This window comes from Mobula hypostoma, chromosome 1, assembly GCF_963921235.1.
Source record: "Mobula hypostoma chromosome 1, sMobHyp1.1, whole genome shotgun sequence".
In the NCBI taxonomy this organism is placed as follows: domain Eukaryota; kingdom Metazoa; phylum Chordata; class Chondrichthyes; order Myliobatiformes; family Myliobatidae; genus Mobula; species Mobula hypostoma.
Genome location: NC_086097.1, coordinates 86,698,336 through 86,720,035, shown reverse-complemented (window position 1 = coordinate 86,720,035; position 21,700 = coordinate 86,698,336). Strand labels below are relative to the sequence as shown.

General features: G+C 41.0%; 1 protein-coding gene across 6 annotated transcripts in view; it reads right to left on the bottom strand.

Annotated features, from left to right (window-relative positions):
- Positions 1-21,700, bottom strand: part of pcnx1 (pecanex 1) — a 264,326-nt gene that overhangs the window by 186,439 nt on the left and 56,187 nt on the right. For 4 of the 6 annotated variants that reach the window (XM_063052231.1, XM_063052251.1, XM_063052241.1 and 1 more), the window contains exon 2: positions 19,666-19,874. The exons of 1 other annotated variant lie outside the window; for it this stretch is intronic. In XM_063052231.1, the coding sequence (XP_062908301.1) occupies positions 19,666-19,874 (209 nt within the window). Of the gene's footprint in view, positions 1-2,833; positions 2,916-19,665; positions 19,875-21,700 lie in introns of those variants that run through there. One more of the 6 variants, XM_063052260.1, reaches the window with a different exon arrangement.

Genomic DNA, 21,700 nt, shown 5'->3' with positions numbered 1-21,700 from the left:
TATATCTTACTATACATACTACTTATTTCAAATTACTATAATTTGCACATTGCACATTCAGATAGAGACGTAACATAAAGATTTTTACTCCTTACGTACAGGCAGGCCCCGGGTTACGAACGAGATCCGTTCCCAAGTCAGTTTTTAAGTTGTATTTGTCGGTAAGTCGGAACAGGTACATATGGTTCTTATTTAGCATCAGTAAGTCAAATGTTTGTCTTAGTATATAGTATATATTTTACCTTTTTATGTATATACACAAGCAAAGGCTTGAGCTTGAAATTCCTGGATGCGTTACCTCCAAGCAATAACGTCAGCTATCCTTCAACACCTTATGCCTTGGTGCACTTCTTCCCCTCTTTCGAAATGTAGGTCCTTCCAGGCATTTTTTTCCAAAATAAGCCAGTCTCGTCTACATTAAATATTTGGTCTGGCAAATAACCTCCTTCCTCAATTTTTTTTTCAACATTTCAGGAAAATCACTCGCCTTTCCATTTCAATAATTAAACCACTGCATTGCTTAGTAATAATTGTAGCTTCCATCGGGGCAGGACCTTTCACATGATCCATTATTCTCATTTTATCCTTTAAAATTGTTCCGATCGTTGACCGATTGTAGCCTAACGCTTTTCCAATGACAGATGGCATTTCACCTCTTTCCGAGCTCTATTATTTCCACTTCATTTTCAATCGTGAACTCAAATTTTTAATATAATAGGCTTTATGGCAGTCCGTTCGTAAGTACGAGTTGTCCGTAAGTCGGACGCTCTTAACTCGGGGACTTACTGTATGTGAAAGACGTAAGAAATAAAAGTCATTTCATTTCATCCCAACTGTGAAGTATGGTGAAAGGAACACCATGGCTTTAGGCTGCTTTGTTGCCTTGGGGCCTGGACAGCTTGCAATCATTGAGGGAACAACGAATTCAAAATTGTATGAACACATTTTACATGAGAACGTCAGGGTAGCAGTCCGTCACCCAAAGATTAATAGAAGTTGGATGATGCAACAAGACAATGATCCAATACACAAGAGTAAATTAACAACAGAAAGAAGAACATTAGTGTTTTGAAATGTCCAAGTCAGAGTCCAGATTTTAACCCAATTCAGTTGCTGTGGTATGACCTGAAAAGGGCTGTTCGTTCAAAGTATCCCAGAAATATTGATGAACTGAAACAGTTTTGTATGGAGGAATGGTCTAAAATTCCTCCTCGCTATTAAGCAGCTACAGGAAGTGTTTGGTGGAGCTTATTGCTGCTAAAGGAAGTTCTACCAGTTATTAAATACAAGAGTTCACATACTTTTTCCAGCCTGGACTATGAATGAGTTCAATAAAGACATGAAGGGTACAATTATTTGTGTGTTATTAATTTAGACAGATAGTGTTTGTCTATTATTGTGACTTAGATGAACATCAGTCCACATTTTATGAGTAAGTAATGCAGAAAACCAGGTAATTGCAAAGGGTTCATAAACATTTTTTTTTGTAACTGTATCAGCAATGATTTACAGGCACTGCTTTTAACCGAGTTCTTTCAATTTTAACTGTTTTTATTTTAATTCACCATTCTTCCAAATCCTCTGCTCCTTAACATCAAATTGCTTCCCAAGGAAATCAAAAGGGAATACTTTCTATAAACATAACATTACCCTTACTTCACTGCAGGGAAAAAAATATGCAAGCATTTCCTGTCATTTGGAGATAGCATCAATCTTCAACTTCAGGAAAACTAGCCATATATTCTTCACTTCTATCCTGATTCTTTGCTTTAATCCCCATTGTCCTATTTATACATTTGATATTATGGCAGACCTCAATTATTTCATGGCAATCTATAACATATTGCCTCTCACATACTCATCAACATCCCATTGAAATTGCTACATTCATTTTGAAACTAACTAGAGTACCTGAGAGTGTTGTGGTACAAAAACAAATTAAAATAGAATATATATTTTTCTCAAGTTTCAGAGAACATTCCAATTTTTTAATGGTTTAATTAATTTACATTGTAATGCTAAACATCCTGTAGAATAACTGAGTTATTCTCTATAAATGTGTAATAATGACATGTAATAATAGATTTTAATTTTTTCAATGTGAATTTCATTAGATATTCATTTGGATGGTTACTGCATGCTTAAGTACAGGAAAAACCTAATTAGTACAGACAAAGAATTTCTTTCGTAACACAGCCCACACACAATTTACATATCCTGCACCATATTTGATAAATGCAGCTTTGTTCTGAAATGGCCAAAGGTACAAACTCTTAACTTGGCAAGATGCCACAATCAGTATGTTCTCTTTTATATACAGAAATATTACAATCGTTAGTATTGTTCAATGAGAAAGAAGCAACTCTCCAATAGTCATAGGTATGAGTTGACTATGAACGCTAAAGTACCCAAAGTCACCAAGCTGTCCCCAAATAAACCAAACAGCATCTTCCACTGCCAAAATATTGTTCCACCTTAAATACTTTGGGGGAAAAAAACAGCGATTTCAAGAAAGAAATCTAATCTGGATTCTGATGCACCAAGGAATCTTAACTACCTTACATGTTAATATAACAAATAGGAACTGTGTTATCAGGGAGTTGGTGCAACACTGAAATCCTCACAATGAACATGTCAAATGATGCACTTAAGCCTCTGGTTAAAGCCTGAATCCTGAGGGTCTAACATAGCAAGAGTACGGCCACTGAATTAAGGCCAACACCTATGGATACAATTGTGGAACAATGAGCAGAGGTTGAAGGGTGGGATTAGGGAGAATTCAGGGACAGCCATGGGAATGATGGGACAAGTTACCATGGGCCATTTCACACACCTCCTTATGCCCAGGTTGACAGCATTGGTAGAGGCCTGGCAGCTTGTCCTCTTGGCTGGTGAAGGTTCATGGCAGGGGAAATCTGTGCAGGGAAAAGGGGAGAAAATCACATTACAAAATACAGCTGATCAAGCTTTTCCTGGTGTATTTGAAACCTTTGATTTCTGTCTCTCTATGTGTGTATATGTATGTATGTATGTATGTGTGTATATATAAGAGTCAGAGACAATCTGTCTTAGCTGTAGGTCATCCAAAAGTTCTCAAATAAGTCTGAAAATAAGAAAACTGCCAATTTTTGCACATCAATGTAATGAGGGGTAGGCATTGGACAGGACATCAGGGAATTCCCCTGCTCTTCAAACAGTGCCAAGCAATCTTTTGCATCCACTGGAACAACAGACTAGGTTTAATGTCTCGTTTTAAAAAGAGTGCACCCAAAATTGCAGTATCTCCCCCCATCACTGAAGTGGCAAATGGCATGCTTAATTCTTTAGAATGGAAATGAAATAGTTTTACCTGCAAAAGTAATTGGTAACTTCAAGATCTAAGATTCTACTTTGGTAATCTGCAAAAACCTTACATCTGAAGTAGGCAACTACTGCCTTATTCCTGAAACAGCAAAGTATGTTATCCTTCCACAGACTTTCATTTGAAACGCAAGGCACAGTAACAGATATTTACTCCATCTCTAATGGCTGGTATCACTGAATACAAAATGAGTTATGACAATTGTCATCTCGCTCCAATGCACAAGATTGCCAGCCATAATCTTTTAGATATTTAAATAATTGGAAGAACAAAATCATATTAGGAAACTAAGACAATCTTTAGTCTATATTCTAATCTGATATTTAAAAAGCATTATTTATTTTCCAGTTCAATGGCAACCATTTTCAATAAGAAATATTCTTAAGATCTCACTGTGAACCAGCAAAGAGGTTACCGGTTTACACAGGTTGCTCAAGCTGTGGCCTATACTCAGCACTTGGACAACAACTCTATTTTGCTAAAATTACATCAATAATCCAAAAAAACAAATTGCCAAAATCTATTCATTGATGCAGGTTTACTCTATGTAAATTGCTCCTCAGCTCTTTACCAATGGTCCTCTAAGCAGAGTCATGGAAATCATGCCAGAACAGCAAAATGCCCTTGATTTTCCTTAACATCCTGAAGGATCGCAGTTCAGTAATTTCCCTTAGCACATCAGATGATTTATGAAATACAGCAGCAGTTATATTTTTAACTTCAGGATGTATTACTGCTCTAATCTGCTGTTCCACCATGATGCACACGAGAATAATCCAGCACCTAAGACACAATACAGTTTACCAAAAATTAACAAAGAAACTGTGTTATATATATATGTAATGACAATCACAACAATAAATATGCATGTGTAATTCGGGTGGCAAAGGAGTATTTAAACATAATGTACATCTTAATTTGTACTCAGAACAGTAATCAAATTTTTCTTACTCAAACTCAAATGTCAGAACACAGCAAAACATTTTTTATTACACTTTTAAAGTCTGTTGTATACTTTCCAAAAATAACCCTTGGTAGAAAAAAAAATCATTAATATATTAATCCAATATATATCACAAATTTTACATATGCTTTTAGCTACGTATATAATTTTCTGTATTCACAGTACTTCAAATTCTACTGCCTCTGACTGATCACATCAAGAATCCTCTCCAATAAATGGGGAAAACCCAGAAAACAAAACTTGCTGTGTTTATACAACTAAACAGTTTTAGATCCGAAATACTTCAAATCCAATTCAACTAAATGTCAATAGCTCATTGCATCAATTGCTCTCAACCATATACTTCCTGTTACATGCTCAAGGAGATCTGTTTCTTTTGTGAGAATGATGTAATGGTCTTTTGGAGGTCACCTGATGTGATTTTCTCGCTGATGTGAGGTCACGTGATGACGCAGTTTCATTTTTAAAACGGAAGGTGCGTTCTCTTACAAGATATTGTATTTGGACTGGAAATTTATGGCTGGAAGTGCCAATTTAATCAATTCCGACAGTTTTGAAGGGAGAGTGAAGAATTCATCAAAGTGAAGGATCGAGAGAAGTCGGCATCGTTTGGCAGTTTAATAAAGGATCGACCTTATTGAGTCTTCGTTGGAGAGAACCTGCATCGAGATAACTCTTGTAAAAGCGCAATGAGTTCATGCACAAAGGCGGTCTCTCTCTCTAAAAGGAATTTAAGGTCAGTCGATTTAAACTGTTTATTTTCGGCATCGGGAATCCTGTGGACAGAACTGGCCGTAAAGGTGCGTCGGTGAAGAAGTCTTTCTCCAGAGAAGTCTCTCCCAATTGAATGTGTAAAACTGTTGGACTTCCGAAATTATCGCTTTAAGAACTACATCTGACTGTATCGCTTTAAGAACTGTTTTCGCATTTAACGCTTTAAGAACCAGAGCTGAGTGGAGTTGATGAACGGCTGCGTACCTGTTTAACCTCCGGTTAAAGTTTTCCTTTTTTTTCCCCTTATCGTTTATATGTGTTTAATAAATGTTTGGTTGTTTTCATAAAACCTGTCTCGATTAATATTCATTGTTGCCGGTTACGTAACATTCCAATGCAATTTTTTTTCCTCCATTCTCCATTCACATCATCTGCCATTTCCTTACTCCTCTGTTAGCAATGGCATGTATGTAACAAGTACATGCAGTTTTAAGCAAAGGTTTGTGAATACCTAACAATTACCTCTTTTCTTCTTTAGTTACTCATAAAATATGGTCTAATATTCTTCCTAGTCACAATAATAGACAAACACAATATGCCTAAGCTAATAACATACCACAATTATACTTTTCATGTGTTTATTGAACACATTATTTAATCATTCACAGTCCAGGCAGGAAAAAGTATGTGAACCTTTGCATTTAATAACTGGTAGAACCTCCTTTAGCAGCAATAACCTCCACCAAACATTTTCTATAGCTACTGATCAGACTTGCACAATGGCAAGGAGGAACTTTGGACTATCCCCCCATACAAAACTGTTTCAGTTCATCAATATTTCTGGGATACCTTGCATAAACAGCCCTCTTCAGGTCATACCACAACATCTCAATTGGGTTAAGGTCTGGACTTTGAGTTGGCCAATCCAAAACACGAATTTTCGTCTTTTTAAACTGTCCTGTTGTTGATTAACTCTCCTGTTTCGTACCATTGTCTTGTTGCATCACCCAACTTCTATTAAGCTTCAGGTGTTATACCTCTACCCTGACATTCTCCTGTAAAATGTCTTGATATAATTTTGAATTCATTATTCCCTCAATGAATGCAAGCTGTCCAGGCCCCGAGGCAGCAAAACAACCCCAAACCACAATGCTCATTCCACCATGCTTGACAGCTGGGATGAGGTTTTGGTGTTGGTGTCCAGTGCCCCTTTTTCTCCAAACGTAGCACTGTGCATTTCTGCCCAAAAGTTCGAGTGTTTTCTCATCGGTCCACAGAACATTGTCCCAGACTTTTGAAACCTGAGACGTGCAGCAACTTTTTTTTTGGAGAGCAATGGTTTCCTCCGTGGTGTCCTTCATGAACATCATTCTTGTTCAGTGTTCTTTTTAAAGTTGACACATTAATACAGACTTCAAGTTCTAGAGGTTTCTGCAGGGCTTTTGCTCTTAACCTTGGGTTCTTTTTCACCTCTTTCAGCGTTGCATGTGGTGCTCTTGGGGTGATCTTTGCAGGATGCCCCCTTCTAGGGAGAGCAGCAACAGTACTGAATTTCCGCTGTATTTTTAGCAACTTAACTGAAAAGACCAATTTGCCAAAAATATGGTGTCCAGTTAATTGCAAAATGCGAAGACACAATTAGAAAAAGGCTAAGCAAAGTGGCACTTGGCAGACGTAAAGAACTGTGTCAGGGAGTTGTGTACTCCATACCTCTATCACCATGCCAAACAATATACATTGGTGAGAGTGGAAAGCCATTGAAGACCAGGATAGGAGAAGATAAGAGTGCTTAAAAAAATTTGAAAGCAGAATAAATTGGGATCACTGAACACTAGCTATCATGCTCATCTGATGATGCCAACATCCTTGGAAAGGAAGAAAATACCTAAAAGAGAAAGATTAAGGAATCATCAGAGATGGAGCATGAGGGGATCTAAATGTAGGATTTAAAAGTGTGGAGATAGCTCCAGTCTAGGACCACACATTCCTGACCAGTGGTTGGCCTAAAGAAAAAAATGATCAATCAGAACAAGGCCAACTCAAACTAAGCAATCAGAAAAAAGAAATTCAGATCCAGCTAATCAGGATTGAGCATTAAGCCCAGCCCCAGGCCCTACTCACTCAAGCAAGTATATAAGGAGGTATCTCTAGAGGGATGTCATTAGACTAACTTGTGCCTGAGGAAGATGGAATGCTGAAATCGGTATCTGTAAGTATGTGACTGTTAAAGCCAAAGGATAGTATAGATAGAGAAGTACAATTGTTTGTGTGTTATTAGTTTATGCAGATTGTGTTTGTCTGTTAATGTGACTTAACTGAAGATCGGACCACATTTTATGAGCAACTAAAACAGAAACCAAGTAATTGTGAAGGATTCACAAACATTTTCTTGCAAATGTATAAAATACAAGGGCTGGGGGTCTATATCAAATTGCATGAAACTGTTGGTATTTATTTTTATTGAAATGAGTAACTAAATGACTGGTGAAAAATAACCAGCATCTCGATTCTGATCATCATTCTTTGACTTCTAAGAGACACAGGTCTTAACTTATGTGTAAATCAATCATGTTCTTCTCTTTGTGTAACTATACCTTCTCAGGATCTACTACAACCTCATGCAAGTTTAATTGTTCATCCCATGTCCACAACTGAAGTGTATAACTTCCACTGCTGAGAATTATCAAAAGCAGGTTCACTGTCAAGATTCTCTTCAACTTGCATACATTACTGACTAGTTCTTCCTCTTCCCATTGATTTAAGGGTTATTCTCGACAACCTAATTTTACGATGGTCTTCTGATTCATGCAGAAGATCAGAAGAGAAAGGAGCAGAATTAGGTCACTTGGCCCATCAAGTCTGCTTTGCCATTCCATCATGGCTGATTTATTATTCTTCTCAACCCCATTCCTCTGCCTTCTCCTGTAAACTTAAGACACTGGTGAAAGAAGAGCCTTTCAATCTCCACTTTAGATATACACAATGGCTTGGCCTCCACAGATCTCCATGGCTATGAATTACACAGGTTCCCCACATTCTAGCTAAAGAAATACCACCTCATCTGTTCCAAAAGATCTCTCTATTCTAATTTGTGCTCTCTAGTCCTAGTTTCATCCACCATAGGAAACATCCTCTATTATCCATCCTATCTAGGCCTTTCAATCATCACTGGACAAATTTTTTCGGAAGTGTTGTCTCAGAATTTTTTTGTTTATGATAAACTGCTTGAACCTGGACACAAATAAAATTTGACTACTTGTATCATGTTGGAATTTGCAGAAACAAGAAACTAACTTATTGAATTAATTAATTATTGTGTTTAATTACACAAGGGTACTGACTGCTTCACAATAGTTCAACGAAGCTAACAATGCTTTGTTGATGATTTTCATTTTTACTCAGTGTCTGAGGCTTCTTGCTTAAGTGTCCAACAGTAATCAATCAGCCTTAATGAATTCAGTTGCCCTGATACCATTTCTCCATGACTGCATGGTGAAACTCTTCAGCATGCTTGTCACTGACAGCACCAAGATTTGTAGGGAAGAAGTCTAAATGGGAATGCAGAAAATGAATCTATAGTGACATATTGCACTTTGCTGTTTTGTATGCTTGAAGCATGTCAACCAACTGCATGTAGTTTGGTGCACTGTAGTTGCCAAGAAACTTTTCACTACAATCTTGGAATGCCTACCTCTGGTCCTACTAGAGATGGCTCCGGTAACTGGCGACTTTGCGCGTGCTCTCCCGAGCAAACTGCCCTCTCCACTATCCTATACCCAAGAAACCCTTCTAAACCTCCAATCTAGCAAGATCAAGTTAAACAACACCCTGGCGAAGCTACTGACCCAGCTGGAGACCACCGCGCCAGAAGTGCTTCTTAAGCCCTGGACAGCACCTGGACCTGACCAACGAGGCCCACTACGTTCCCGGAGACCCGTGGTCCGCTACCGTGCCAGAGCGCTTGGAGACACGGCCCATTCCAAACAGCACCTCTCTGGAGCAGACGACCACACAGAAGTGACGGTGGAGACCTCAAGGTGCCCCAGACGCTTCCCTGGAGCAACCACCGTAAAGCCCCGTTGGCGGCCATCCACAGCTGCCGGAAGTGAGGCCTCCGCCGCTGACCTCGGAAACCGAGCCGAGGCCTCCGCAACCGTGACTCGGCTTAAGGGCTTGTTTCAGCAAGGAGCCCGGCCATCCGGGATTAAGTGTCAGCTTCGGGGCCCGACCCAATCGACAGCCCGGGCCTCCGGTAGCTGGAAGTGGCAGCAGAGCCTCCCCCGTTACTCTGCCCGACCCAGAGTGTCTGATGACACGACCCGCCGATCGATTCCCGCTGGACGCGTCCACCTACCTCAAAGAGCTGACAACAATACACTGCATTGATGGCAACTTGGAAAGATGCACTACTTACCGAGGAAGCATGGGAAAAGAGCTGGGCTGCTGGTCAGATTGAAGCTGAGGGGCTTCAGGGTCCCTATGCCCACCATCCTACTAGCTAATCTGCAAGCCATAGAGAACAAGGTGGATGATCTTAAAGGGAGACTCACCTACTCCAGGGAGATGCGGAACTGCTGTGTATTCTGTTTCACCGAGACCTGGCTCTCCCCTGCCACCCCCGACTGTGCCATCTGACCAGAGAGATTTTCAATCCATCGGATGGACCGCACGGCGTCTTTGGGCAAGACGAGGGGAGGTGGTGTCTGCCTACTGATCAACACTGCGTGGTGCTCAGACACAGTGGCACTGACAAGCTCCTGCAGCCCAGACCTGGAACACCTGTTGGTGAAGTGTAGTCCCTACCATCTGCCATGGGAATTCACCTCGGTCATACTGACAGCGGTCTACATTCCCCCCCAGGCGGATGTGGAGTCTGCTCTGAACATACTGTATGCCAACATCAGTGAACTTGAGACCAGGTATCAGGAGGCTTTGCTCATTACAGCCAGGGACTTTAACCAGGCCAACTTCAGAAAGGCGCTGCCAAAGTTATACCAACATGTCTCCTGCCCCACTAGAGGCTCGAATATACTTGACCATTGCTACACAGCAGTCAAGGATGCCTACCATTCTGCCCCATGATATCACTTCAGAAAATCGGACCATCAGGCCGTACTCCTCCTCCCGGCTTACAAACAGAAACTGAAGGGGGAGGTCACGGTGTCAAAAGTAGTGTTGCATTGGACGGAGGAAACGGATGAGCTCCTCCGTGACTGCTTTGAATCGGTGGACTGGTAGTATTCAAGGACTCGGCAGCTAACCTCCATGAGTATGCCTCAGCTCTCACAGACTTTATTTGGAAATGCACAGAGGACTGTGTGTCTCGCTAGACGATCCGGGTATTAGCTAACCGGAAACCTTGGATGAATTATGAGGTCAAGTCCCTTTTAAAGGCTAGAGCTGCGACTTTTAGGTCCAGGGATACCAGTCGCTACACAGAATCCAGGCGTGAACTCCGGAAAGCCATTAAGGGCACCAAGACATAATATCGAGCCAAGTCGGAAGCCCAGGCTAACTAAAGGGATGCCAGTAGACTATGGCAGGGTCTAAATGAGATCACTGGGCGCAAAGAAAAGGCTGGGAATATCAATAACTGTGGTGTTTCTCTTCCTGACGAACTTAACATATTCTACGCAATATTCAAACAGAAGAGGAGCGTCCTGCTCCCTCCGGATGAACCGGACCTGGTGGCATTGAGATTCATCGTCACCGAGGAGGACGTCAGAAGAGCCTTCCTGAAGGTAAATCCAAGGAAGGCGACGGGCCCAGATGGCATCCCAGGACGGGTTCTCCGGGCCTGTGCAAGCAAGCTAGCTGGAGTGTTTGCTGACATCTTCAACTTGCTTTAGTCTAAGATCCCTTCGTGCTTTCAGAAGGCAACGATAATCCCAGTGCCGAAGAGAGCAAGGTGGCATGCCTGAATGACTATCGACCTGTGGCTCTGACATCAATTGCTATGAAGTGCTTCGAGACATTGGTTATGGCACACACCAACCACAGCCTACCGGTCAACCTCGACGCTTTGCAATTCGCCTACCGGAGCAACAGGTCAACGGCAGATGCCATCTCTCTGGCCCTACATTCTTCCTTAGAACACCTGGAGAATAAAGACGCATATGTAAGGCTCCTTTTGATTGACTACAGCTCTGTCTTTAATACCATCATTCCAAATAAACTGATTCCTAAGCTCCGGAACCTGGGCCTTGGCACTCAGATCTGCAGCTGGATCTTCAACTTCCTCACAGACAGGACCCAGGCAGTAAAAATAGGGGACAAGCTCTCCTCTACAATCACTCTGAGCACCGGTGCCCCACAAGGCTGTGTACTCAGCCCCCTATTGTACTCACTGTACACCCATGATTGTGCAGCCAAGTTTCCATCAAACTCAATATATAAGTTTGCTGGTGACATCACAATTGAAGGCCGTATCTCAGGTAATGATGAGTTTGAGTACAGAGAGGAAATTAAGAACCTGGTGGCATGGTGCGAAGACAATAACTTGTCCCTCAACGTCAGCAAGATGAAGGAATCGGTTGTTGACTTCAGAAGGAGCAGCGGACCGCACGACCCAATTTACATCGGTGGTGCGCAAGTGGAACAGGTCAAAAGCTTTAAGTTCTTCGGGGTGAATATCACAAATGACCTGACTTGGTCCAACCAAGCAGAGTTCACTGCCAAGAAGGCCCACCAGCGCCTTTACTTCCTGAGAAAACTAAAGAAATTTGGCCTGTCCCCTAAAACCCTCACTAATTTTTATAGATGCACTGTAGAAAGCATTCTTCTAGGATGCATCACAACCTGGTATGGAAGTCGTCCTGTCCAAGACCGAAAGAAGCTGCAGAAGATTGTGAACACAGCGCTGCACATCACACAAACCAATCTTCTGTCCGTGGACTCACTTTACACCGCACGCTGTCGGAGCAGTGCTGCCAGGATAATCAAGGACACAACCCACCCAGCCAACACAGCTTTTGTCCCTCTTCCCTCCGGAAGAAGGCTCAGGAGCTTGAAGACTCATACGGCCAGATTTGGGAACAGCTTCTTTCCAACTGTGATAAGACTGCTAAATGGATCCTGACTCGGATCTGAGCCGTATCCTCCAAATATCCGTATCTGCCTCTCTGTTTTTTTGCATTACCTTACGTTCCATTTTTCTATTTTCCATTTATGATTTATAATTTAAATTTTTAATTTTACTAATTTTTACTGTTTTTAATATTTTTTATATTTAATATTTGTAAGGGAGTGGGAAGCACAGAATCAAATATGGCTGTGATGATTGTACGTTCTAGTATCAATTGTTTGGCGACAATAAAGTATAAGTACTAGAAGTTCTTTGAATTGCCTGTTATTGATGATCTGTTTAATTTGCAGACTAACAAAAATGCCTGCCTTAATCTTGGCATCAATTATTCTGGGAAAAATCTGTCTCAAAAATCCTTCAAAGAAATTTATCACCTATTTAAAACCTATCCTGCCATCCATCATCCACACTGCCTAAGGCTATACCCAGATATGCCTGGGCAAGATGGAAATCATTTCAGCTTACATTGTGGGAAAATTTTAATTGACTTGAATTATGAATTGAAGTAACATAGGTGTTTTCAAAAATATGTTACGTGATGGGGAAATTTCATGGTGATTTTCATGATCACAATACAAAATCCATGATGTACACCCAAAAGTATTCAGGAAGCAAAATCTGTCCAGTGTATTCAACAGGTTTCAATATGATTTCCCCCTCATTCTTAATTCCAGTGAGTACAGGCCCGGAGGTATCAAACACTTCTAATACGTTAACCTTGATCAGTCCGAGATCATTCTTGTGAACCTCTTCTGAACCAATACCAGCAGATCTCTTTTTTTCAGATGAGGTGGGCAAAACTCTCACAGATAAAGTGGAGTCTGACCAATGCTTCAAAGCCTCAACATCACATCCTTGCTCTTGTATTCTAGTCCACTTGAAATGAATGCTAACACTGCATTTGCATTCCTTACCACCAACTCACCTTACAAGTTAACCTTTGGGGAATCCTGCACAAGGATTCCCAAGTCCCTTTGATTTTTTTTAAAATTTTCTCCCTATTTAGAAAAGTCTATGCCTTTACTCTTTCTACTAAAATGCATGACCGCACACTTACCTACACTATATTCCACTGCTACTTTGCCCATTCTCCCAATCTAAGTCCTGCAGACTCCCAGCTTCCTCACACTACTTTTCCTCCACACATCTGTGTAAACACGGCCAATAAACCATCCATTCTGTCACCCAAATTGTTGACATATAACGTGAAAAGAAACAGTCCCAAGGCAGACTCCTGCAGAACACCACTAGACAGTTGCAGCCAACCAGAATAGGCCCCATTTATTCCCACTCTTTACCTCCTGCTAGTCGACCAATCTTCTATCCATGATAGTATCTTTCCTATAATATCATGTTAAGCAGCCTCGTGAGTGGGGCATCTTGTCAAAAGCCCTCCGAAAATCCAAGCAAACAACATCTACTGATTCACCTTTGTCTAACCTGCCTTTTATTTCCTCAAAGAATTCCATCAGATTTGTCAGGCAAGATTTCTCCTTGAGGAAGCCGTGTTGACTTTGGCCTACATGTACCCCGAAACCTCATCCTTAATCATAGGCTTCAACATCTTTCCAACCACTTCAGTCAGGCTAACTGGCTTATAATATCCTTTCATCTGTCTCCCTCCCATCTTAGAGTGAAGTGACATTTGCAATTTTCCAGTTCTCTGGAACTTCCCAGAATCTAGGAATTCTTAAAAGATCATTAATATTTCCACTATCTCTTCAGCTTCTTTCAGAACCCCGGTGTGTAGTCTATCTGGTCCAAGTGACTTATCTACCTTCAGACCTTTAGCTTCCCAAGTACCACCTCCTTAGTAATAACAACTACACTCAATTCTACCCCTAACCCCCCTCAAAACTTTGGCGTACTGCTGGTGTCTCACACAGTGAAGATTGATGTAAAATACTTAATCAGTTCATCTCCCATTTCTTCCCCATTACTACCCCTCCAACATCATTTTCCAGCAGTCTGGTATCATTCCTGCCTTTTTTACTCTTTATATATCTGAAATTTTTTGGTATTCTTTTTTATATTATTGGCCAGTTTCCATACATACTTCATCTTTTTCTCCTTATGACCTCTTAGTTGCCTTCTGTTGGTTTTTAAAAAAACTTCCCAATCCTCTAACTTCCCACTAATTTTTGCTATACTATATACCCTCTTCTGCTTTCAGGCTGTCTTTGACCTTCCTTGTCAGCCATAGTTGCCTCATCCTCACTTCAGAATACCCTGTCTTTGAGGTATCCGTCCTGTGCCTTCGGAATTGCCCCTAAAAACTCCAGGTATTGCCGTTCTGCTATCATCCCTGATAGTGTCCTCCGCCAATCAACTTTGGCCAGCTCCCCTCTCATGCCTCAGTAATTCCCTTTACTCTATTGACACATGTGACTTAATATTGACACACGTGACTTAATCTCTTCCCTCTCAAACCATGGGGTGAATGCCACATACGATCACTGCCTCCTGAGGACTCCTTTACATTAAGCTCACTAATCTGATCTGGTTCATTACACAATACCCAATAGAGATAATACACACAAAATGTTGGAGGAACTCAGCAGGCCAAGCAGCATCTATGGAAAAGGGTAAACAGTTAAGGTTTCAGGCTGAGACCCTTCAGGAACTGGAAGAAATAAATTAGAAGTCAGAGTGAGAAGGTGCGGGGAGAGGAAGAAGTAGTACAAAATAGTAGGTGATAGGTGAAATTGGGGAGGGGTGAAGTAGAGCTAGGAAGATGATTAGTGAAAGGTACATGGCTGATAGGAGGGGACGGAAGGCCACGTAAGAAAAGGAAGGGGCTAACAGCAGCAGAGGGAGGTGGTAGGCAGGTAAGAAGATGAGGAGAGAGGGGAATGGTGGGGGGGGGGGGGTGCAATTACCAGGTTAAAGAAATTGATGTTCATGCAGTCATGTTGGAGGCTACCCAGATGGAAAACATGTTGCTCCTCCAACCTGAGTGTTCTCATTGCAGCAGTAGAGGAGGACATAGGACGACATGGATTGACATGTCGGATTAGGAAGCAGAATTGAAATGGATTTTCCTGTTTTTTCTGGTCGGCAGGTGCTCAGTAAAGCAGTCTCCGAATCTGTATCTGGTCTCATCGATACACAGGAGGCCACACAGGAAGCACCTACCAGATACAGTAGATGACCTCAACAGACTCTCAGGTGAAGTATCACCTCAACTGGATGGACTGTTTGGGGCCATGAATGGTGGTGAGGGAGGTGGTGTGGGGACAGGTGTGGCACATATTCCTCTTGCAAGGATTAAGTGCCAGGAGAGAGATCAGTAGGGAGGATGAATGGACAAGGGAGTTGCATAGGGAACAATCCCTGTGGAAAGTAGGGGCGAGGGAAAGGTGTACTTTGTGGTGGGATCCAGTTGGAGATGGTAGAAATTTCAAAGAATTGTGTGCTGGACGCAGAAGCTGATGGGTGAGGACAAGAGGAACCCTATCCCTAGTGGAGTGGTGGGTGGATGTGGTGAGGACAGACTTGCGTGAAATGGAATAGACGCAGGTGAGGACAGTGTTGATGGTGGAGGAAGGTAAGCCCTTTTCTTTGAAGGAGAATCTCATTAGTTCTGAAATGAAAAGCCTCATCCTGAGAGCAGATGTGGCAGAGACAGAGAAATTCAGAGAAGGGTACGGCATTTTTACAAGTGCAGGGTGGGAAGAGATATAGTCCAGGTAGCTGTGAGAATCAGTGGATAAAATTCCTCTAGTGATACAGATTGAGAAAGGGAAGGGAGCTATCAGAAATAGACCAGGTAAGTTTGAGGATAGGGTGGAAGTTGAAGGCAAAGTTGAAGTCTATGAGTTCCGCATGGGTGCAGGATGCAGCACCAATGCAGTCATCAATGTAGAGTGGGAAAGTTGGAGAGTGATACTGGTTGGATGTAGGGGATTCGCAGCCCGTTCTTTAGCCAGAGCCTTCAGCAATTTGGGCATCGAGGGAGAGAGGAAGAGGAAAGCCATCTGCAGTACCATCGATGCAGCAGAGAGGGCCTCAAAATGGCTGTGGCTCCAAAGGGGGGAGCCATGGAGTCATAAGTAGCTAGCCATCTGGACACAAGCTCGGGTCTGATCAGCCTCAGCTGGGTCACCTGGAGGAGAGTATGATGTTGAAAGACCTGAAACACTCTGATTCCAGGAACATCACTGAAAATGTGTCCAGAGGCATCAGTAGATGTATGTACACAGTATAGGCTTGAAACAGAATTCCATGTAGTTGACGAAAAGGCAGACATAGCTGGTGCCCATGGCTACACCTTTTGAAGAAAGTGGGAGAAACCAAAGGAGAAACTGGGTGATGACCACTTCTGCCAGACAGAGGAGTGGTGATGGAGGGGAACTGGTTGGATCTGCTGTCCAGAAAGAAGCAGAGAGTTTTGAGGCCTTCCTAAGGCATCCATAGTGAAAATGAGTCTACCATTGAGAATTGCCTTTCCCCTAGTGGTGGAGATCCTTCATCAGGACTGGAAAACGATAAGTCAGAGTACGGTGGGTGGAGGAGAGGAAGTATTACAAGGTGGCAGGTGATAGGTGAAACCAGATGTGGAGGAGGGGATGAAGTAGAGCTGGGAAGCTGATTGGTGAAAGATGAAGGGCTAGAGAAGGGGATTTGATAGGAGAGGGTAGAAAACCATGGAAGAAAGGGAAGTAGGAGGAACACCAGAGGGAGGTGATGGGCAGGTGTGGAGAGAAGGTGAGAGGGAAACGAGAATGGGGAATGAAGGAAGAGAGGGACAATTACTGGAAGTTCGAGAAATTGATGTTCGTACCATCATGTTGGAGGCTACCCAGATGGAATACAAGCTGTTGCTCCTCCAACCTGAATGGCCTCATCATAGCAGAAGGGGAGGCCGTGGAATGCTGTGCCGGAATGGGAAGTAGGATTGAAATGGGTGGTCACCAGGAGACCCCACCTTTTCTGGTGGATGGAGGATAGATGCTCATCAAAATGGTCTCTCAACCTACATCAGGTCTCACTAATATAAGCAGGCAAGTGAGGGCAGTGTTGATAGTCAAGGAAAGCCCCTTGTGTGATCCTACTCTTTATGGCAAGTACAGTTTAATAATAAAAAACTAGAACTACACCACTGAATTCCCCAAAATATAAACTAAACTAAAACATTTCACCACCTTGGGCAGAATGTTAACTCCTGGACTCAGATACAAAAGAGACGCATTATACTTTAATCTTAAAAAAAAGAATATCTAATATCTGAGATAAAATTTGAGCATTGCTACTGTCGATCACTGGTAAGTCTGGAGAACTGTTGAAAGTTTCAATTATCAGAGCATTTTATAGATCGAAGCAACTATAATTTGATGAATGTCCATGAATTGTGATCCTCAAATATTTCTATTGATCATATAAAATGCCTTGGTAGTGGTTAACACGAAATTGTTATTAAGACCAACAGTGTGATCTAAGACAGATTTTGCAGACCAAAATCTGTTACTGTTCACAAACAATGGCAGAGCATAAGACACAAACTAATACAGTACCACTGATTTTCCTAAAAGGACCAATATAGGTACTAATATCAGAACACGTGCCCTCCAATCTCATACACTACTGAATAGACATAAGCCAAATCAGCCAGAATCCACATTAAATAACAGGGCATTGTTTTGCTTACAGTCAAAATTGTGCTACAACTATTCTCCCATTTCATGGAAAGGTGGAAATGTTATAACACATCTCCTTGAGGGTACTCTTGCTTTCACTGCGAAACTATCTGTTCCAATTGCACCTTCCTGCTCTTGCCATAATGCAAAACGTTTTCTGGCTGACAGATCAAAGTAAATGAGAATGTTCTTTGGCACTGCTTAGAGAGCTAAGAGTACACCCAGTGTCTTGAACCAAATTAAAAGCAGATCATTTGTTTCATTTATTTGTAGGAGGGGACCATGATATATAAACATAAACTGCCAGGTGGGAATCTTTCAAATGCAATTCACTGAATGTGAGGCACTTTGTATGTCATCATAGAAAGTATTTCAATTTGGAATAGTTATTTAATTTCCCCTTAAATGTACTAATTGATTTAGGTCTTATTCAAGAATTCAAATCTTTATACACTTGAAAAACCTTCCAAGTCGAAGATAACTCGCTATATATGGGATTGAAGACAAACAACATCAAAACCCAGTAAGGTAACTTCTTGCAATTATTTTAAGAACATAAACCAACACAAATTTGATCACTCCAAGGAAAGTAAATTAACTTTACACTGGCTTTACCTAATTATAATACAGAAAGATAACAAAAGGAAACTGCTGTACTGAAAGATTTCATTATAATTCTTGCACCAAAGCTAAACAGAATTCATTATGGAGGTTTATCGAGTTAATAGCTGACAATAAATCATACTGATTCTCAGTTCAAAGTCATCTTGTGAACCCAGCTGTCCAAGACAATATTCTCTCAACAACTCTTTACCGGTGTCTTTTAATCGTAGTTTTAAATCAACACTTATCCAACCTATATTTTTTTAAAGGAGTTTTTTAAATCAAAATTTTAATTTGTTTTGCTTTATGCATTTGCCACATCTCCCTTAAATTGTTCAAATAATGATCGAAAGTTTGCTTAGTTGCATTTTAACTTAGATCCCTGGCATTATTTGAAATGGTGAATAGTTCTTATCCTGACTAACAGGCATCTGTCAACAAATGCCACTGACTATGTAAGCCTAACTATCCAGCAAACAATGTGTCCTTCTGCCTGTTAAATACATTAGCTAAACACCAAAATGAACTTAATGTGTGAGATGCTCAAGGACATCTGTAGGAAATGGACATCATTTTTTCCTCACCACGTGAACTTGCATCTATACAACAGACCAAGCTATATAATATCAACAAAGTTTATTTATCAAAAGGTAACCACTAATCAATTATTGAGAAAATCAACATGTATTTTGTTGCTGCGGAGAATGGACAATCACTGCTGAAGCCCTTGGTCAACAAAATTGTAGTCTACGATGACAATACAGAAAGTTGACAGGTTATCCATCACATGCGCGACTCTTAATTTACCTCAAACTAACTTGAGATCATCCTCATAGCTTTAATTGCTTTAAAAACTCCTGTTTTAAAACCATTTAAAAGATTCACTAATTTCTTTTTAGCATTCACTGTCAAATTATGGGTCACAAATATACTTTGGAATACAGAACATTAATATATAAATGATTTGAAGATCAAGTCTCATGAAGTCGTAGACCTGGTATTAATAAATTATTCGAACCTATTTGGTGTATAAACAATCAAGTTATTAGTAGAGATCTTTACACTGAATCATTACTGGACCCCTTGTAAAAGAAAGGTAAGAAGCCGCTGGACAATCAACATTTCAGTCAACGTGTACCAAACTTATTTTCAGCAATTTCTCAATTTTAATGAGTCAGCTGACCACCTACTCCTAAGATTATCAGGAGCCAAAGGAAAATAGTTACTGCAAACAACAGGGTGTAATTAAAAAGCAGCATTTTTGAATGACTGGCATCAGGCACACACTTTGTCACTCACTCACCCTGGTCCACTGCTATTATTTCTTCTGGAGGGGCCATCTTGCTGTTCAGTTTTTGTATGTCTTTCAGTTACCTCACTGTTGTTCTGATGCACTATCTCCCCTTCATCCAGGGCGCGGTGTAACCGATAGTTCACTGCTTTAAGTACAATAAATACAGCTGCTATGACAGCACTGTAGCTTCCAACAATGATCATGCTTGAAGGAAGGGCCTGCAAGAGGAGGAAATGCATATAATATGTCAACAGACCAGGCACTAAGATGAGTATTAAAATAAACGAAAGCCACCATTTATTTTGTATCCATTGTCTCCAGTTATCTATTTTTTTTTGCAATTTTCTCTGTCGGGAGTAAAGATGGGGAGGGTGGGACAAGCAGCCCAGGCCCACCTTTCTATCTACCTAGAAACGAACTGTAAAATTATTCAGAGCAATGAACAGAAAATGCTGTTGGAACAGGTCAAGCAGCAACTGTGGACAGAAATAAACAGTCAACATTATTCTCTCCCATTCTTCTTCCTGCCTATCACACTGGTGACTTGATTCAATCATTTGCACCAAAGAAATAAGAAACTAATGAATCATCCTTTTGCTCATTGTACTCCTGCGCTTATTCTATGTTGGGAGTGTGAAAACAAGGTTCTACTACAATTCAGAATTAACCTCAATAAGGGCCATTCTAAAACAGATGTTCTAATGACCAGAGATCAATTCTGGAGACTGCCTGCAAAAACATTCATTATAGTGAAAAGTCTATTCATTTTCTAGATTATTGGTTAATATTTATTCTTACTACTAAATGATTTGTAAACAAATACAATCTACCATTTTATATATCTATTGGACAATATTTGCATCTATATTCACTCAGGAGACAGACAGTCCACAGAAGTGAAGCAAAGTGGCAACAACTTCATGGGAAAGGAGGAAGTGTTTGCCACTCTGGGGAAAATCAGGGTAGATAAATCCCCAGGACCTGACAAGGTGTTCCCTCAGACTCTATGGGAGGCACATGCAGAAATTGCTGGGGCCCTAGCCAAAATATTTAAAATATCTTTAGAGACAGAAGTACCAGAGCATTGGAGGATAGGCAATGTTCTTCTGTTTAGAAAAACGCTCCAAACATAAACCAAGAAATTATAGGCCAGTGAGCCTCCCATCAGTTGTGGGAAAGTTCAAAGATTCATTTTTTTATGATCAAAGTATAAATCCAGAATACAACTGAGATTTGTCTTCTCCAGATAGCCATAAAATACAGAAAAACATAGAAGTGAGTGGTAGGTCATGTCTAACCAATCTGTCTAACAGAGTTTTTCAAGGAAATTACCAGGAAACTGGATGAAGGCAAGGTAGTGGATGTTGTCTGCATGAACTTTAGAAAGGCACTTGACAAGGTCCTACATGAGGTTGGTCAAGAAGGTTCAGTCATTCAGCATTCCGAATGAAGTAGTAAGTTGGATTAAATATTGGTTTTGTGGGAGAAGCCAGAGTGGTAGTAAAGGATTGCCTCTGACAGGTGGCCTGTGACCAGTGGAATGCCACAGAGATTGGTGCTGGGTCCTTTGTTATCATCTATATCGATGAGCTGGATGATAATGTGGTTAACTGGATTTGGAATGTAGTGGATAGTAAGGAAGGCTAGCATAGCTTGCAGAGAGATCTGCATCAGCTGAAAAATGGGCTAGAAAATGGCAGAATTTAATGCAGGTAAGTGAGATTTTGCACTTCAGGACCAACCAGGTTAGGTCTTACACAGTGAACACTAGGGCACTGAGAAGGGATCTTGGAATGCAGGTCCATAATTCTTTGAAAGTGGTGTCAGAGGTAAATAGGATCATAAAGAAAGCGTTTAGCACATTGGCCTTCATGTATCAATGTACTGAGTACATTGAGATGGGATATTATGTTGAAGTTGTATAAGATGGTGAGGCCTAATTTTGAGTATTGTGTGCTATCTTGGTCACCTACCTACAGGGAAGATGTAAACAATGTTGAAAGAATACAAGAAAATTTACAAGGATGTTACCAGGTATGAATGA